Raw genomic sequence first — 20,149 nt, forward strand, 5'->3', positions numbered from 1 at the left:
TATTTTGTGTTTAATTTCCTGTTCCTTCTCCTATAATGAATTTAACACGCACCTCTCTCCTCAAATCATACAACCTGACTCTACACTACTGTTTGCTGAGAAATTAAGTTCATAAGAAATGAATTCCTTCATACTTCAGACTTTCTTGTTCTCTTTATTAAAAAAAAATTATTGATTTTTATTTTTGGCTGTGCTGGGTCTTCATTGCTGCTCGGGATTTTCCTAGTTACAGCGAGCGGGGCCTACTGTCTCCTTGTGTTGCACAGGCTTCTTACTGCGGTGGCTTCTCTTGCTCTGGCTCTGGGATGTGTGGCTCGGTAGTTGTGGCTCCCCGGCTCCAGAGCACAGACTCATCAGTTGTGGAGCATGGACTTAGTTGCTGTGAGGCATATGGGAACTTCCCAGACCAGGGATGGAACGCTGTCTCCTGCATTGGCAGGCAGATTTTTTACCACTAAGCCACCAGGGCAGCCCTCCTGTTCCTTTAAATATCTGCCATCGGGGCTCTTTCTCTCCTCCTCCCCTTCCTAATGATTCTTTTCTTTTTTATTTCCTCTCTCCTTTTTCTTTAGTCTGTGCCTCTTGACTAAGGTAAGGTAAGGTAAAGTCGCTCAGTCATGTCTGACTCTTTGCAACCCCATGGGCTGTAGCCTACCAGGCTCCTCTGTCCATGGGATTTTCCAGGCAATAGTACTGGAGTGGATTGCCATTTCCTTCTCCAGGGGATCTTCCTGACCCAGGGATTGAACCTGGGTCTCCCGCATTGTAGACAGACACTTAACCATCTGAGCCACCAGGGAAGTAGCAGACTGTAAACCACTCAAATCTTTTATTCTTCAGTGGAAACAGCTCTCAAACGCAAACTTCCCCCTTGTTAATGCCCTATGTTGTTTCATCGCTAAGTCGTGTCTGACTCTTGCAACCCCATGGACTGTAGCCCACCTGGCTCCTCTACTCATGGGATATTCCAGGCAAGAATACTGGAGTGGGTTGCCATTTCCTTCTCAAGGGGATCTTCCTGACCCAGGGACTGAACCTGCATCTCCCTCATTGGCAGGCGGATTCTTTACCACTGAGCCACATGGAAAGTCCTAATGCCTTATGGTGCTCCCAAAAAAAGTTATTCACATATTCAGTCTCTATGCTTTTACCTCTTCAACACACTATATTCAAAGCCTGTTTCCATGACCCCAATCTGAATTGGTGTATAGGTGTTAGTGATGTTTCAGTCTTTATTTTAAATAGGTAACGTTACTTAAAATGATGCTTTTGGCCATTTGATAGATAAATCGCTGTTGTTGTTCACTCACTCAGTCATGTTCAACTCTTTGAGACTCCCTGGACTGCAGCAAGTCAGACTTCCTTGTTCTTAACCATCTCCCAGAGTTTGCTCAAACTCATGTCCATTGGGTCAATGATACCATCCAACCACCTAATCCTCTGTTGCCTCCCTTACCCCCTGCCTTCAGTCTTTCCCAGCATCAGGGTCTTTTCCAATGAGTCAGCTATTCACATCAGGTGGCCAAAGTATTGGAGCTTCCGCTTCAGCATGAGGCCTTCCAATGACTATTTCAGTCAGTTGATTTCTTTTAGGATTGACTGGTTTGATCTCCTTGCAATCCAAGGGACTCTCGAGAGTCTTCTCTAGCAACCAGTTCAAAAGCATCAATTCTTTGGCTCTCAGCCTTTTTTTGTTGTTGTTGTTATCTTTTTTTTTTCTATTTTAAAATTTTATTTTTACTTTATTTTGCTTTACAATGCTGTATTGGTTTTGCCACACACTGACATGAATCCGCCACGGGTATACTTGAGTTCCCAATCCTGAACCCCCCTCCCACCTCCCACCCCATATCATCTCTCTGGATCTTCCTTGTGTACCAGCCCCAAGCATCCTGTATCCTGTATCGAACATAGACTGGCGATTCATTTCAGTAGATGAATGGCTCTCAGCCTTCTTTATGGTCCAACTCTCATATCCAGAAAACCCTGACTACTGGAAAAGCCATAGCTTTGACTATACAAAACTTTGTTGACAAATTGATGCCTCTGCCTTTAATATGCTGTCTAGGTTGGTCATAGCTTTTCTTCCACGAAGCAAGTGTCTTTTAATTTCATGGTTGCAGTCACCATCTGCAGTGGTTTTGGAGGTCAAGAAAATAAAGTCTGTCACTGTTTCCATTGTTTCCCCATCTATTTGCCATGAAGTGATGGAACTGGATGCCATGATCTTAGTTTTTGAATGTTGAGTTTTAAGCCAGCTTTTTCACTCTCTTTCACCTTCATCAAGAGGCTCTTTAGTTCCTCTTTGCTTTCTGCCATTAGGGTGGTATCTGCATATTTGATGTTATTGATATTTCTCCCAGCAATCTTGATTCCAGTTAGTGTTCCATCCAGCCTGGCATTTCACATGATATGAAATGCATAGAAGTTAAATAAGTAGGGTGACAATATTTAGCCTTGACATACTCCTTTCCCAATTTGGAACTGGTCTATTGCTTCATGTCCAGTTCTAATTGTTGCTTCTTGACCGGCATGCAAATTTCTCAGGAAGCTGGTAAGGTGGTCTGGTATTCCCATCCCTTTAAGGATTTTCCAGAGTTTGTTGTCATCCACAGAGTTAAAGGCTTTAGCATAGTCAATGAAGTAGAAGTAGGTGCTTTTTAAAAATTCCCTTGCTTCTTCCATGAGCCAACAGATGTTGACAATTTGACCTCTGGTTCCTCTGCCTTTTCTGAATCTAGCTTGTACATCTGAAAGTTCTCAGTTGGTGTACTGTTGAAGCCTAGCTTGAAGGATTTTGAGCATTACCTTGCTAGCATGTGAAATGAGCACAATTGTAAGGTAGTTTGAATATTCTTTAGGATTGGAATGAAAATTGACCTTTTCCAGTCTGTGGCTACTGCTAAGATTTCCAAATTTGCTGGCATGTTGAGTGTAGCACTTTAACAGCATCATCTTTTAGGATTTCAAATAGCACAACTGGAATTCCATCATCTCCACTAGCTTTATTCATAGTGATACTTTCTAAGGCCTGCCCACTTGAGTTCACACTCCAGGATGTCTGGCTCTAGGTGAGTGATCATGCCATTGTGGCTATCTGGGTCATAAAGATCTTTTTTGTATAGTTCTTCTGTATATTCTTGCCACCTCTTCTTAATATTCTCTGTTTCTGTTACATCCATACTGTTTCTGTCCTTTATTGTGCCCACCATTGCATGAAATGTGCCCTGGGTATTTCTACTTTTCTTGATGAGATCTCTAATCTTTCCCATTCTATTGTTTTCCTCTATTTCTTTGCATTGTTCACTTAAGAAGTCTTAAAAGATGTCTGGCTCTCCAAGAAACCCTCTAATGTCTTGACTCCCATCGGGTGGTTCTTTTCTGGCTCATTGAGCCTCTGTGCATGTCCTCATAATCCGAATTGCTGGATGTATTTTCTCTGCCTGCCTTCTAAGATCCCCCAGTGAGTTGATCTAAGCCTTCCTTTTTCACTTTGCAACTTCTCCTGAATTATCTTCGGATCCTCTTGCCATTTTAACCACAAAGTGGAATTTGCACTACTATGATACTCCCAATTGCACATTTCTAATGTTAATTTTCTCCTGAACTCCCAATTGTATATCCAGCTGCCCAGTATATAGCCATATCTTGACATTCCATGGATATTTTAGGTGACATTCCATGGATTTTTTAGACAGGTCTAAAAATAAATTCAGTTCTAATGAGGTGGATGAACCTGGAGCCTATTATACAGAGTGAAGTAAGCTAGAAAGAAAAACACCAATACAGTATACTAATGCGTATATATGGAATTTAGAAAGATGGTAACAATAACCCTGTATGTGAGACAGCAAAAGAGACACAGATGTATAGAACAGTCTTCTGGACTCTGTGGGAGAGGGAGCGGGTGGGATGACTTGGGAGAATGGCATTGAAACATGTATAATATCATATATGAAACAAATCGCCAGTCCAGGTTCGATGCATGATACTGGATGCTTGGGGCTGGTGCACTGGGATGACCCAGAGGGATGGTACAGGGAGGGAGGAGGGAGGAGGGTTCAGGATGGGGAACACATGTATACCTGTGGTGGATTCATGCTGATGTATGGCAAAACCAATACAATATTGTAAAATAATTAACTTCCAATTAAAATAAATAAATTTATATTTTAAAATATATAAAATAAATAAACAAATAAATATAAATAAATTCAGTATTATACGCCCTGTCTGTGACTCCACCTGTATTTCTGTTTCAACTCATGGTGTTCTTACCAATTCCTCCAATCACCTGATCCATGGAAATCATCCTCACTGCCTCTACCTTTTTTTTCCCCCAATTTCTTTTAAATCAGAGGATAATTGCTTCACAATATTGTGTTGGTTTCAGCTGTACAACAATGTGAATCAGCCATAAGCATACATATATCCCCTCTCTCTTGAACCTCCCTCCCACCTCTCCCCATCCCACCCCCTAGGTCATCACAGAGTGCCGGGCTGGGCTCCCTGTGTTATATAGAAGCTTCCCACTAGCTTTCTATTTTATGCAGAGTAATGTGTAAATGTCAATGCTACTTCCTCACTTCGTCCCACCCTCTCCTTCCCCTGCTGTGTCTACAAGTCCATTCTCTGTGTCTCTATTCTTGTCCTGCAAATGAGTTCATCAGCACCACCTTTTTAGATGTCTTATATATGAGTTAATATACGATAGCTCTTTTTCTCTTTCTGACTTACTTCATTCTGTATAACAGGCTTCAGGTTCATCCACCTCACTAATGAATGAGTGACTTCCATTTGTTATGAGTCATTTGTCATTACTTTGTCATTTCTCTTAAACTTTAGATTTGAGTAATACTGAATGATCTGTAATCCCAAGAACAGATGATTTATCTGTCATCTGCTCTGTTTCAAAACATGCCTTCTCATCCTCAAATTGCCAACTAGAAAAGCCAATTTCAGACCCTAATACTAGCCCCAACTGTCATGTTTCTCTGACCATTTCCCTTTAATCCTCTAGAATAACCCACAGAATTAACCACCTCCTCCTCTCCTAGTTCTTAAGTGTAATGTGCCATGTTAAGCCACTTGAGTAGTGTCCAGCTCTTTGTGACCACATGGACTGTAACCCTCCAGGCTCCTCTGTCCATGGGAATTCTCCAGACAAGAATACTGAAGTGGGTTGCCATGCCTTTCTCCAAGGGATCTTCCTGACCCAGGGATCAAACCCACCTCTCCTGCGGCTCCTGCATTGTACGCAGATTCTTTACCACTGAGCCCCCGGGGAGCCCTCTCTTAAGCTTACACACAGCCATAATCAAACATATTATACTGCATGGGTTATGTCTGATGACACTTTACTTATCCCTTAGTAGTCACATGCTCCTAACCGCAAGCACTGCATTTTAGTCACCTGTGTATCAGTGCCTCACATCAGATTCAGTGAATTCTCAGTATTTGTTGAATAGAATTGATCTGAATTCTGCCTTAAGACTGAAATCTGAAAGTAGCTATGAGGCTGCTTCACAGAGAGGTCTGAAATACTGAGACATTTGAATTTTCTGAATGCAGAGAGAACTCCCCGGTCACTATAGTCCTTGGATGGAAATTGCCAACAGACTTCCCCAGCTGATTGAGAGCCACCAGCTTCGAGCTCAAGTAAACGAGGTACAACATTTTGTGTTCTTCTCCTTGACCCTTTCTCACTACCCTATTTTCATCCTCTCACCACTTTTCTTTCTCAACATTGTAGACATGGGTCAGCTGACCACTCACTATGGTGACTTCATCCACAGAACTAAAATAATCTCACTCTTGGTGATGAGTGGAATAACACTTGCTTCTGGTATGATGTATATTTCCCTAAAATTTCCAGAGCCTACACAGAACAATTCCTGGACTATATTATATTAAGCACTCAACAAATATTTGTTTTTTAAATAAAGAAGGCAATCTGGCTGAGAATTGTCAGGAAATTAATGGATAAGATGTAGCTGGGTCAGGATAGGCATGGAATTCTCAGTGTCCTCACGCCAAGGCCCATGGTCAGGGTTTCCCTCCCTCTGGGTGAAGTCACACTGATTTATTGTTGGAGTCCTATAAAAGAGTTGAGCCAAGAGACTTTCTCAGTTATACAGCCAGTGTTAGCAGATTCTTCAGAAATCATTGATAAGCCTTAATCAGAAAGGAATAACAACGAAACTAGGGGACTTACAGAGAAATATCTATGAATTTATCTATGATAATAAGTACTAAAAGGTAATTTAACACCTATTTGAACAGCTAACATTTTTTTAAATCTGGCAATAGCAAACACTGGTGATGATATATGCAAAGAGACTCTCATTCACATTGCTGATGGGAATGCAAAATATCACGGCTACCCTGGAAGAAGGCCTGCAAAATATCACAGCTACCCTGGCAGATTCTTTAAAAAAAAAAAAAAAACTTATAATTTTGTGTTAAGGTATAGCTCTGATGGCTCAGAAAGACCTCTGCCTGCAATGGGGGAGACCCAGGTTTTATCCCTGGGTTAGGAAGAGCCCCTGGAGAAGGGAATAGCTACCCCACTCCCAGTATTCTTGCCTAGAGAATTATATGGACAGAGGAGCCTGGCAGGCTGCAGTCCAAGGAGTCTCAAAGAGTTGGACACAACTGAGCAACTAACACTTTCACTTTCACTCATAGCCAATTAACAATGTTATGATAGTTTCCGGTGAACAGGGAAGAGACTTAACCATACACATACATGTGTCCATTCTCAAACTCCCCTTCCATCCAGGTGGCAGATTCAAATAAAGAATTACCATATGACCCAGCAATCACATTACTACATATTTACCCAAATAAACTGAAATTTTGTGTTCATGCAAAAGCTGATGTGTAAGTGATTACCTAAACCAGAAACCACCAAGATGTCCCTCAACAGGGGAATTTCAAACTGAGTACAAAGGCCTGAACATTTGTGTGGTTCCCAAATTCATACATTGAAATCCTAATCCCCAATGTGATGGTGTTAGGAGGCAGAGCCTTTGGAGGTGATTAGTCAGAGATCTCCTGAGAAACAGACTCTTTTTTTTTTCCTATCTATACAGAAAGAGACTTATTAGGAGGGATTGACTCATATGATTGCCTAGGCTGAGAACTTCCACAATCTGCCACCTGCAAGTTGGAGGAGACCCAGGAAAGCTGAGAACCCATGAGCCAGTGGTGCAAGTTCCAGTCTGAGTCTGAAGATCTAAGAACTAGGAGTGCTAATGCTAGGGGTCAGGGAAGTGGCTGTCCCAGCTTAAACAGAGCAAAGTCACCCTTTCTCCACTATTTTGTTCTATTCAGGCCCTAAACGGAGCAGTGATTCCACCGGAGCTAGTGAGGTGAGGTTCCTTACTCAGTCTCTACATCTCTTCCAGAACCTCTCAGAGACACACTCCAAAATGTTTACCAGCCATCTGGGCTTCTCTTAACCTAGTCAAACTGATGCATCAAATCGAGCAACACCCAAGGTAATCAGATCATGAGAGAAGAAGGGGATAGTCATAAATGGGATGAGTGCCCTTATCAGAGTGACCCCAGGGCTCTATGACACTCTGTTGCTGTCATGGGAAGATACAGCAAGAAGATAGCAAGACGGTTCTCAATAGAACCCAATCATGCTGGCACCCTGATCTTGGACTGCCAGCTTCCAAAATCAAAATAATTAAATTTCCATTGTTCATAAGCCATCTAGCCTGTGGTACTTTGTTACAGCAGTCTGGAAGACACTGAGTTGTCTTCATATGACAGAATGCTATTCAATAGCAAAAAGGAATAAGCTATTGGTTTATTCAACAATATGGATAAACTTTATGTACATTTTGCTAAATGAAACTTGTCAGAACCGAAAGGTTACATATCCCGATTCCATTCATGTGACATTGCAGAGAAGGTGAACACTATAAGGACAGAACAGAGGTCAATGGTGATGAGGGGCTGAGGAGTAATGATTACTAAAGGGGGATTTTAGGATAACATAACTCATCTATGGTATTCTGGTGGTGCTTCTGTGCGTTTGTGAAACCCACAGAATTGTACATCACATAGTGAAGTGTCTGCAAATTTTAAAATATTAACCAGAATGTTGGGAGATGCTGGAATGGAATGCAGACAATAACACCTAGGTGAATCTAGCTGTCTTACAGATGCATGACATCATTTTAGGGAAGAGGGTAGGGAAGAGGAGGTGATCTAAGTTACTCAGGAAAGTGATGCTGTGACGGGTGCTGGGTTAAAAAAGAACCATTTGTAATCACTGTGCTCAAACTGGTGAATTTGTTTCACAAAGCAGTACAGTTGAACAATTCTGAAACCACTGTGTGTGTGTGTGTACACACACACTAGGCTGAGCAAATAAATAAATGAATTGTGGATGATATTTCACTGTCAGAGATGCAAGTTATACATTAGCAAGGGAGGAAAATAAGATCAACCTGTGACACCAGGTTAGAGTGGAGACATCTGATATGTTTAGCATTTTAGCATCATTTATGTGGGTTCTTTGGAGAAGGAAATGGCAACCCACTCCTGTATTGTTGCCTGGAGAATCCCATGGACAGAGGAACCTGGCAGGCTACAGTCCATGGGGTCGCAAGATTCGGACACGACTCAGTGACTAAACCACAATCACCATGTGGGTTCTTTACCACTAGCGCCACCTGAGACACCCTTATATACACACACATGCACACTGATACATAGATGGACAAATAAATTTATGTGGATAAACAGTGTATATAATAGGTGTATGGGCTTGCCAGGTAGCTCAGTGGTAAAGAATCTTCCTGTCAAGCAGGAGATGCGAGTTCTATCCCTAGGTAAGGAAATACCCTGGAGAAGGAAATGGCAGCCCACTTCAGTATTCTTGCCTGGGAAATCCCATCGACAAAGGAGTTTGGTGGCCTATAGTCCACGGGATTGCAAAAGAATTGGACACAGCTTAGGGACTAAACAGCAGCAGCAGCATAACAAGTGTACACACACACAACTTGCTGCTTATTCATCCAGTCATGTCAGACTCTTTGCAACCACATACACTGTAGCCCTCGAGGCTCCTCTTTCCATTGGGTTCTCTAGGCAAGAATATTGGAGTGGACTCCTATGCCCCCCTCCAGGGGATCTTCCCGACCCAGGGATGGAACTCAGGTCTCCTGCATTGCAGGCAGATTCTTTATCCCTGAGCCACCAGGGCACACCTCCACCCCCATATACATGCATTATTTCCTAACTTTGCCCACTGTGAGGATCTAGAAACAGTGGCATCACAGTAGCAAAGCACAAACCCAGTGTCCATTTATTTGAACTCTTTTCCAATCAATGGAAGTAGAGGTCCTTGGAGAAAGAGTTGATTATAAATCCTGAGCTAGGAAAAATAGAAGGTGACCCCAGAACATCTTGGGACTTTATTCCTTTACCTTGAGGCTGCAGGGTAGGTAGCCAATAGCCACTCATGGCCACTGAGCCCTTGAAATATGACTGGGACAAATTAACATGTCAGATATCCATTGGATTTTGAAAACTTACTATAAAAGGAGAGTGTAAAATATCTCAATATTTTTAATATTGATCGTGTGTTAACATTTTGCATATATTAACTTTGATAAAATGTTATTAAAACTAATTCCACTTTAGTGTTTTTTTCTTTCCTATTTTTATAAAATGTGGCTGATAGAAAATGTAAAATGACACATATGGCTTTCAGATTTCCATCTGGCAGAGCACAGGGTGGTGGCCCGCAGAACTGAACTGGAACCCTGGCTCAGCCCCTCCTGGCTCTGTTCAGTTCTGTTCAGTTCAGTTGCTCAGTCATGTCCAACTCTTTGCAACCCCATGAATTGCAGCACGCCAGGCCTCCCTGTCCATCACCAACTCCCGGAGTTCACTCAGACTCACGTCCATCGAGTCCGTGATGCCATCCAGCCCATCTCACCCTCTGTCGTCCCCTTCTCCTCCTGCCCCCAATCCCTCCCAGCATCAGAGTCTTTTCTAATGAGTCAACTCGTCGCCTGAGGTGGCCAAAGTACTGAAGTTTCAGGTTTAGCATCAGTCCTTCCAAAGAAATCCCAGGGCTCATCTCCTTCAGAATGGACTGATTGGATCTCCTTGCAGTCCAAGGGACTCTCAAGAGTCTTCTCCAACACCACAGTTCAAAAGCATCAATTCCTCAGCACTCAGCCTTCTTCACAGTCCAACTCTCACATCCATACATGACCACAGGAAAAACCATAGCCTTGACTAGACGGACCTTAGTCGGCAAAGTAATGTCTCTGTTTTTGAATATGCTATCTAGGTTGGTCATAACTTTTCTTCCAAGGAGTAAGTGTCTTTTAATTTCATGGCTGCAATCACCATCTGCAGTGATTTTGGAGCCCAAAAAAATAAAGTCTGACAGTTTCCCCATCTATTTCCCATGAAGTGATGGGACTGGATGCCATGATCTTCGTTTTCTGAATGTTGAGCTTTAAGCCAACTTTTTCACTCTCCTCTTTTACTTTCATCAAGAGGCTTTTTAGCTCCTCTTCATTTTCTGCCGTAAGGGTGGTGTCATCTGCATATGTGAGGTTATTGATATTTTTCCCGGCAATAATCTTGATTCCAGCTTGTGTTTCTTCCAGTCCAGCGTTTCTCATGATGTACTCTGCATATAAGTTAAATAAGCAGAGTGACAATATACAACCTTGACGTACTCCTTTTCCTATTTGGAACCAGTCTGTTGTTCCATGTCCAGTTCTAACTGTTGCTTCCTGACCTGCATACAGATTTCTCAAGAGGCAGGTTAGGTGGTTTGGTATTCCCATCTCTCTCAGAATTTTCCACAGTTTATTGTGATCCACACAGTCAAAGGCTTTGGCATAGTCAATAAAGCAGAAATAGATGTTTTTCTGGAACTCTCTTGCTTTTTCCATGATCCAGCGGATGTTGGCAATTTGATCTCTGGTTCCTCTTGCCTTTTCTAAAATCAGCTTGAACATCAGGAAGTTCACGGTTCACATATTGTTGAAGCGTAGCTTTGGAGAATTTTGAGCATTACTTTACTAGAGTGTGAGATGAGTGCAATTGTGCGGTAGTTTGAGCATTCTTTGGCATTGCCTTTCTTTGGGATTGGAATGAAAACTGACCTTTTCCAGTCCTGTGGCCACTGTTGAGTTTTCCAAATTTGCTGGCTAATTGTAACCTTGGGCAAATATCTTACCCTCACTGATCCTCAGTTCTGGCCTGTGGGTCTTGGTAGTAGATGGGATACCAACCTGAGTGAGAAGCTTTTAGCATCAAGGCTTGGACACTTTAATAACTGCCTTAGAATAAGTACTGAATAAATAACTGTGGTTGTAATTTTCAGGCTGGTTCTTGTTAAAATGCAATATCTCAGTGGTCCCCCCAACCCTGCCTTTCCCCTCTTCCCTCCCTTCCCTGCCCACACCCCCCTAATGCACAGAACTTTCAAGATTGTATCTCAGCCGATTTTTAGGGCGAAATGTGGAATCTGGTACAAATCAGAAGACAGGGAAAGGCTGTCCCTAGCGGACAGTGGAGGAAGAGGTCCCATCACAGAGGCAGAAGCTTCTGTGAGGCGGTGGGCGATAAGACCCCTGGTCCCATCCCACTCCTCTCTCAAAGATACATGCCACATCCACGGCCACCCTTCTGGAGCTTGGGACCCCAGAGAGGGGCACCTGGAAGGATCTAGATCAGACTGTGTCTAGAACTGGGGGCAGGATGGGGAGACAGAGGAAACCCAGCGGGGATGTGCAGGGAAATTAGAGCTCAGAGGCTGTTGGTGTCAACTGAAAAAGGTAGGACTGGCCCGAACTAAACTGAGAAACTGGTACTATTTGCATAGGCGTGGCTGTCAGTAATAAAATATTTGTGTACAGGGTGTTGCTTTCAACAGCAACATGGCCTTCACACTTCCCTATGACTGGGTGTGTCTGGCAGGACAGAGAGACACAGCCCAAAGAGGTAGGAAGCGGTGAAGTGAAAAGACCCACCCAGGGTCACTGGAAGGGTTCAGACAAAGACTAAACAGCCTTTGGGGTCCCCTCAACCACCTCCTGGTAGGGAATTTGTTGGGTGGATTCCTAACTCCGTTGGGCTCTGTCTATCTTTTTACCTAGGGATTACACCGAGAGTCACACCCACAGCAGCTGGGCTGCTTTTGGGGTTCAACGGTACCCATTAAGCAGGTGTTTGATAAGGCAGGATTGTAAAAGTTGCCCTGGAAGACTCCCCATTTGATACATGATGTCAGTCTTGGGACTATGTTATTCTGTTTATAGAACACTCCAATCAAGCTGCCACTTCAGTAATGGTGACCAGTGTCCAGGCACTACCATGGGCACAATTTGGAGGCTTGCATGGGATGTAGGTATTGGTATTTCATGAACAATATCGTGTGAAAGACCTCTCTTACTGCAGAATCCTAAGATCAGGGCAGATATGAGTGTGTGAGGATCACCTTAACTAAAAGATAACCTACCAGTTACACCCAAAGGACCCTTCAAGCCACAAAACTCCCACAGCCATTGCACCCCCACAACTGGTAACCTCTGGACATTTCTCCTGAACAGATGCCGCTCTTGAACTGCCAGTTCCTCACAGGTTACCGAGAATGGCGCCTGGCACACCTAGTCCTGAGCTTTATCACCATGGGGTATGTCTGGCAGGACGGAGAGACGCAGCCCAAAGAGGTAGGGACAAAGGGAGTCCTGTCTTGTCATCTGGCAGGTTCCCTTTACCTGGAGAACACTGTCTACACTGTTTTCCTGAAAAATGGGTCCTTTCATGTTCTTCCCTTTGGGTCTGAGATGAAGTAAGTGTAAAGGCTTCCCAGGCGGGTCAATGGTAAATAATCTGCCTGCAGTACAGGAGAGATGAGTTCAATCCCTGGTTCAGGAGGATCTCCTGGAGAAGGAAACGGCAACCCACTCCAGTATTTTTGCTTGAGAAAGCCCATGAACAGAGGAGGCTGGGGGCCTACAGTCCGTGAGGGTCTCAAAGAGTCAGACTTGACTTAGGTATTACCCAAGAGCAGCAGTAAAATGAAGTGCAAAAGGCCCATTTAAATGAAAGACCATTTCTCCCCACCTGGCCAGGAAGTTAATTTTCTTTAGAACTGGGAGCCTTTTCATTTGTTTTTTAATTTTTTTTTCTTTCTGACACTCACTTTCTTCTAGGAATTTTAAACTGTTGCATTTGAAGGCAAGTTATAAGATATTATGAAACACTGAATGACTTCCATTTTACAGCATTTTGTGCTCTTACACACATCAGTAACTGCCAGGGTCCAGCCCCGGTGAATCCAGGGAATTCGAAGCAGGGACAGACTCGGCAAGGAAGAACTTATTTACTTAAAAATATAAAGACAGATTAGGAAAGAATAGTGTAGTAGGAAAATTAGTGGAGAAAAGAGGCTGAATAACTTGGTTTACGCGGAGAACCAATAAAACTCTTAGACAAAGGGTTTGCACCGTCTACGTAGGCCACCAGCACCCACTTGAATAGTGGAGAGTGCCCCGCCTTGGGCTCCCTCTCGTGTGGGTCTTAGAAGCCAGGGCAAATATGTAGACACGGTGAGCCTCCATGCTCCAGATGGGAATTCAGCCAGAAAAGGGAGAAAAGAACGACATGGGGGAGCCAAGCAACGGTGCCAGACCCACAACTTTATTTTCAAAAGCAGCTTATATACCCCAAGTTGTACATAAAGAAATAATGGAATATGCAGAGTTATGCAGGGGCAGCAGTCCTGACCCCTATTGAGACCAGGCTTTCCTTTTGCATACCTTCCCATATACAAAAGTTCTTAGGTGGTTTTACATCATCTTCTGGCCAGGGGGCCTGTTAACATTTTTATGGCTCTTTTCCTAGATAAATGTCTATCAACCAGAGAACTCATTTTCCCCTGAAGTGTTTTTTCATTAATCTGCATCACCCTCAAAATATAAATAAAGTTACATTCCTGTAGAACAAAGGTGCAGTGGGTTATAACAAAGAAAGTACTTAACTCAAAGATCTAATGTTGCTAATGCCAGGGTTACTACCTGTTTTTTCTACATACCAACTATAGCAACAAATAAAAGATATGAAAACGTGGCAGCAAGTATTGGCTCAACAAATGAAACCCTTAATCAGTCCTATTCTAAATGATTTTGACTCCTTGGAAGCCCCTACATTCCTAGGAAGTTTTAAGCTTCCTGTGCCTCTCACAGTCGGGAGGCCGCAAACGATCACATGTGCAGCTGTAAGAGTCTGGCAGGCAGGCTAGAAAGTCATCAGAGGGGTTTTTGGATTGAAATACTCTTATTATGCCCAGGAGACTTATTATCTAAATGCTCTAAATTAACTTTTTCCAGAAAAAGGTGGTGGGAGGACAGCCCCCTGTTAATGTCAGAAGAGTAGGTGGAAAGCACAACACAGTAAAGCAGGCAGACTCTGGTTTGGGGGCAGATGCCTGAGCAGATCCAGCGAGGCTCCCTTAAGGCCCGACTCGCCTTTGCCTCTCGGGCCCCTTAACCTCATGACCTTTGCCATGGGCGGGACTCCTCGTGCTGGCTCCCGGAAAGTAACCACAGTGTTCACAATCTCATACACTAAGTATAGCAATGTTGTACCCATTTTACAGACAGCCAAGGACTACAAGTTAAATTTCTGGCCCAAGGCTAGGTAGCAAGTTTGTGGAAAATCCAGGGTCACAACCCAGACCTTCTGATTTCCCTAATGCAGCCTTCATTCCCCAGAGACACACATTACCGTTTATAACACTATGCTTACTTTTTTGATGTTGCTTGTTGTCTACCAAATGCTGGTCTGTCTCTTAAAATTTCATGCAATTCTCTTCTGACTCCTTGCATAACTTTTAATGGTATCTATCTGAACCTCAGAACATGAAGTCTTTGAGTTTCACTTACCTCAGTAAGAATTACTATTGGTTTCACTTTTTAATAAATGTACCTTTTACAGAAATCAGGATGTTACCCTTGTTTTGCTTCTCCAAGCTTGAGGGAGCTACCTGTTCTTACTTTGTTTGCCTAGGTTTTTTCTACCATTTTTATCTCAAGTAAATAGAGGACTCCCATTGATGAAAGCAAAGCAAAGTGAGATAGGAGACAGGAGGTAAGCAGAGAGCTATTGCAGACTGTTTTAATGTCAGGACGTCTAACTTTAAAGAGTCATGTGTTTGATGTTGGAAAGTTTGAAGTCTAGGAACACATGATGGTACATCCCAATGGATTTTTCCTCCTCTTTCTGTTCTCCAGACCACCATCCTCAATTGGGGAAGGGATCAAGTAGGTGAAAAGGGAGGAAGACACCAGCTTCTGGTGTGTCTATGACCTTCCAGATCACCACTGAGCTCCCTACACCCATTCCCACACACAACCTCAAACCATCTCTACTTTCCCTGTATTTCCTCCTTTAACTTTCCTACTATGGAGACACCTCATTTCTGCACTGTCTGTCCCTCCCTTCTCCTGACCTCCATCTTTCCCAGCATCAGGGTCTTTTCTAGTGAGTCAGCTCTTCACATCAGGTGGCCAAAGGACTGGAACTTCAGCTTCAGCATCAGTCCTTCCAATGAATATTCAGGACTGATCTCCTTTAGGATGGACTGGTTGGATCTCCTTGCAGTCCAAGGGACTCTCAAGAGTCTTATCCAGCACCACAGTTTGAAAGCATCTTCAGTGCTCAGCCTTCTTTCTGGTCCAACATTCACACCTATATATGACTACTGAAAAATCATAACTTCGACTATATGTACCTTTGTCTCAGATTTTTAATATGCTGTCTAGCCTTGTCATAGCTTTCCTTCCAAGGAGCAAATGTCTTTTTAATTTTGTGGCTGCAGCCACTGCAGTGATTTTGGAGCCCAAGAAAATAAAATCTGTCACTGCTTCCACTTTTTCCCCATCTATTTGCCATGAAGTGATGGGACCAGATGTCATGATCCTAGTTTAATGAATGCTGAGTTTTAAGTCAGCTCTCTTTCATCCTCATCAAGAGGCTCTTTAGCTCCTCTCCACTTTCTGTGAATAGATATTTTTACATTAAGGGGGAAGAAGTTGGAAGTGGGAGAGAGGAGGCATAAGAATGTTCTTTTGCATCTATTTAGCCTTGTTGATGGTTAGAGCCCCCCACTCTCATCCCCATGGGTCCTGGTAACTTTTCTGGATATTTGGACAAATAGACTTCTTTAGAGTGGCCCTCAGATTACTCAGGAATTGAATGGGGACTGTCCTGAGGTGACTTACTTGAAGTGGCTGTTGTGTGTGATGAAATGTTCTAGTCTTCCCATCCATCTCCCTGAGAAAAGTACACACACACACACACAAACACACACACACACACACACACACATATATATATATACATACATACACAAACACATACACACATTTGTTCCTAAAACTAAGATTATACACAAAACACATGGAGATATCTACATTATCTCTCTGGATATATATATACAGACAGAGAGAGGGATACTTTCCCACTGCTCATCAACTCAATCCCCACTTATGCCTCAACATTTGTTCGTGCTCTTCATTGTACAATTTTCAGAGATTATTTTATACTATATACGTACATACATGTTCCAATTTTATACCTTTCACATATATTTCAGGCCATACTCATAAATAATACATCCACTAGGTTGTTAAAGAATAAATATGAGAGTGAGATGTGTGTTATATTTACATTAATTATATGGATATATGTTAATTAATTATATATATTAATTGCATGGATTAATTATATGGATCACTCATATAATTCCATTTTTTTTCTCAGGTTGTTTCTTTACCACTTGATTTTTAGGAATTAAAAACAGATTGACATAGTTGCTCAGTCATGTCCAACTCTTTGAGACCCCATGAACTGGGGCTTTGTCAGGCTCCTCCGTCCAGGGGATGCTCTGGGCAAGGATACTGGAGTGAGTTGCCTTGCCCTCCTCCAGGGGGGTCTTCCTGACCCAGGGATCGAAGTCACATCTCTTATGCCTCCTGCATTGGCAGGCAGGCTCTTTACTGTTAGTACCACCTGGGAAGCTCATACACTCTTGATACCATGTATAAAATAGATAACAAATGAGAACCTACTATATAGCACAGGGAACTCTACTCAGTGCTCTGTGGTGACCTAAATCAGGAGGAAATCCAAAAAAGAGGGGATATACATACACATGGAGCTGATTCACTTTCCTGTACTAACTACACAGGAGCTAATTATACAGAAACTAACACAGCATTGTAAAACAACTATATGCCAATAAAAAGAAAAGAGACAGATTGCTTCCTCCATTGCATTCTTTCTATAATGTGCTAACTGTCTGCATTTATATCTGCAAGATTCTGCCAAGAAACCTTGCCCTGCCCTTTGTTGAGGTCTCCAGGAATCTGGGGCTCCCTCCTATCCTCGTTCACTCGGACTTCGTGCTGGCCAACTGGGCTACTAGGAACCCAGGAGGGTAAGACCTGGAGAGGGTGCTTGGGATCTGGACAAATGAGAACCGGGTAAGGGAGAGGTCTGTGATTTCTCTTGCTGCAGGAAAAGGCCAAACTTTGTCAGCCCTTTTGGATGAGGGATGCTCATATTTATTACCTGGGGCCTTCCCTTGTGGCTCAGATATTAAAGAATCTGCCTGCAATGTGGGAGACCCAGGTTCGATCCCTGGGTCCAGAAGATCCCCTGGAGAAGGAAATGGCCACCCACTCCAGTATTCTAGCCTAGGAAATTCCATAAACAGAGGAGCCTGGTGGGCTACAATCCATGTGGTCGCAAGGAGTCAGACATGACTGAGTACTTGTGGTGCCAAAGAAGGGGTGAAGTTAAACACAAGTTCAAAACCCACAGTTTGCAGAAGTTTCCTCTCAACCCACTCTGAACACGCTGGGACAAGTTGTTACAGAGATATAAAAGGAACAAGATAAATTGTCTGGATGGCCACAGGCTCAGTGTTTTGAGTCTGATACGTATATTGAGATTTGGCTCACTCTTTGTTACACCAAGACCTGTAGGGAAGAAGACTTTGCCCTTCTTCACATCTAGGCTCCTTGGCTAGTCTAATCATCAAACTGACATAAAGACAGATGAACAGAGGGGGCTTCCCAGATGGTGCTGGCGGTAAAGAATCTGCCTGCCCATGCAGGAGATGTAAGAGATGCGAATTCAGTCCCCTGGGTAGGGAAGATCCCCTGGAGGAGGGCATGGCAACCCACTCCAGTATTCTTGCCTGGAGAATCCCATGGGCAGAGGAGCCTGGTTGGCTATGGTCCATGGGGTTACAAAAGAGAGACACACCTGCAGCGACATAGCACTCATGTACCCACAGATGAACAGAGGAAAAACAAATTTAATTTTGCACATGTTGGAACTCCATAAAAATATGAAGCTGGAGATGTGACTGAAGCAGGCAGCTTTTATACCTTCTAGACAAGGAAGCAGTACATTTGTAAAAACTTAACAAGACACTGGGGTTTAGGCTTAGGGTAGCTAATTAGGGGAGAGGCAGCAAAGTTTGTTTCTACAAGCTCCACAGCCCTGAATCCCTGTCTCTGGTGATAAGACTATCTCTCTACCTCCTGGTACAGGGAGGATGCCCTTCACCTGGAAGATTTATTTCCTACTTTCAGGGGTACAAAGAGGTCAGCATGTCCTTTTGGCATCTGCTGTTTCTCAAGTACCTTTAATTCAAAATAATCCACCAAAGCAGTGTATTTGGGATGGTGTATTCTGCTGCCCTCAGGCCCATAGTCTAGTCACAGCCCCTGACATCCAAAGTGTGTACTGTGGGTGTGTGTCTGCAGGTTCATTTGCTCACAAATGCACATAACTTGTGTACATATGACCCTGGAAGATGTATCAAGCTTGCAAACTGATTTGTTCCTTTCTTTTCTTTTTCTTTTATCAATCACTGAAATTGGACTAGACCCCTGGAAATCAGGTAAGCTATCAGAAATCCTTCACTCACTTTAGTTCAGTTCAGTCACTCAGTTGTATCTGACTCTTTGAGACCCCATACTCACTTTAGGATTTTTTGCTAACTGTAAAAACTGTAAAAACTTACAACAAAATAAACACACAAAAAGAAAGCATCTCATATTGCATGAATAATATATAAATTATAGAAATGCACACACACACAAAAAGACTAGAAGAACATATGCCTCAAATCACAGCCCAAAAGTTAACAATAGTTGTCTCTACTATGTGTAAATTAAGGAATTAATTTTCTTTGCAGTACAAACATTTTCCAGTTTGTACATTAAAAAAAAGTAAAACACACTGCAAAAAGAGCAAACAAACAAACCACTCCTCACCACCCCCCAAAACACCAAAGCTTCACCAGTTCTCTAATTCTCTGTGATTTTTTCAAGTCTAATGATCTAGTGGTAAAGAACCCACCTCCAGTGCAATAATGCAAGAGAAGTAAGAGACATAGGTTTGATCCCTGGGCCAGGAAGATACCCTGGAGGAGCGCATGGCAACCCACTCCATTACTCTTGCCTGGAGAATCCCACAGACAGAGGAGACTGGCAGGCTACAGTCCATGGGGTTGTACAGAGTCAGACACAACTGAACCAACTTAGCACACATGCACGCAAAATCTGAAAAAAGATCTCTGGTCTCATCATAACTTCTGTGAAAGGACAACGGGCAGGTTGTGGCTGCTACAACCTGTAGCTGCTACAGCTACAGAATCCCTTTCAAATATTACAGAGACTGGAGCTTGGGGGACAAACCTGGTTGAGACATTTTTAGACTCCTCTTTCACTAGAGAGCACAGTTAACCTCTAAGCTGACATGCCTCTCTAATCAACAAACCTCAGCTCAATAAGGGGTTCAGCATAAAAGCTTTAGCTCGGAAGATGGAGAGATGAAGGGTGAAGACCCCATTTTGCACAGAAATGTGACTCTGCTGAAACTATGGGAGTCCCAGACTTAGTTTTCTTTTGTGTTTTTCATTTCTTCTTGTTTTTAAAATGTTAGAGGCAAAGGTGATTTATGGAATGAAGTTTGCATGCTTCATAGACTGGATCCAGCTCTGGGGTGTTTGAATCCATGTGATAACAGGTCATTTAAGAATGATCCTCTATTAGTCTTCAGCTTTCACTACTATAATACA

The 20,149-nt window shown here is 42.9% G+C and overlaps 1 protein-coding gene across 1 annotated transcript in view; it reads left to right on the forward strand.

Annotated features, from left to right (window-relative positions):
* Positions 1–20,149, forward strand: part of IDO2 (indoleamine 2,3-dioxygenase 2) — a gene marked incomplete at its 5' end in the record, with an annotated part of 66,557 nt that overhangs the window by 17,408 nt on the left and 29,000 nt on the right. The window contains 4 exons of the mRNA XM_040242992.1: positions 5,572–5,667; positions 12,600–12,719; positions 17,373–17,491; positions 18,953–18,967. Coding sequence (XP_040098926.1) covers positions 5,572–5,667; positions 12,600–12,719; positions 17,373–17,491; positions 18,953–18,967 — 350 coding nt within the window. The remainder of the gene's footprint in view (positions 1–5,571; positions 5,668–12,599; positions 12,720–17,372; positions 17,492–18,952; positions 18,968–20,149) is intronic.

Source organism: Oryx dammah, unplaced genomic scaffold (assembly GCF_014754425.2).
Source record: "Oryx dammah isolate SB20612 unplaced genomic scaffold, SCBI_Odam_1.1 HiC_scaffold_7, whole genome shotgun sequence".
Taxonomy (NCBI): Eukaryota; Metazoa; Chordata; class Mammalia; order Artiodactyla; family Bovidae; genus Oryx; species Oryx dammah.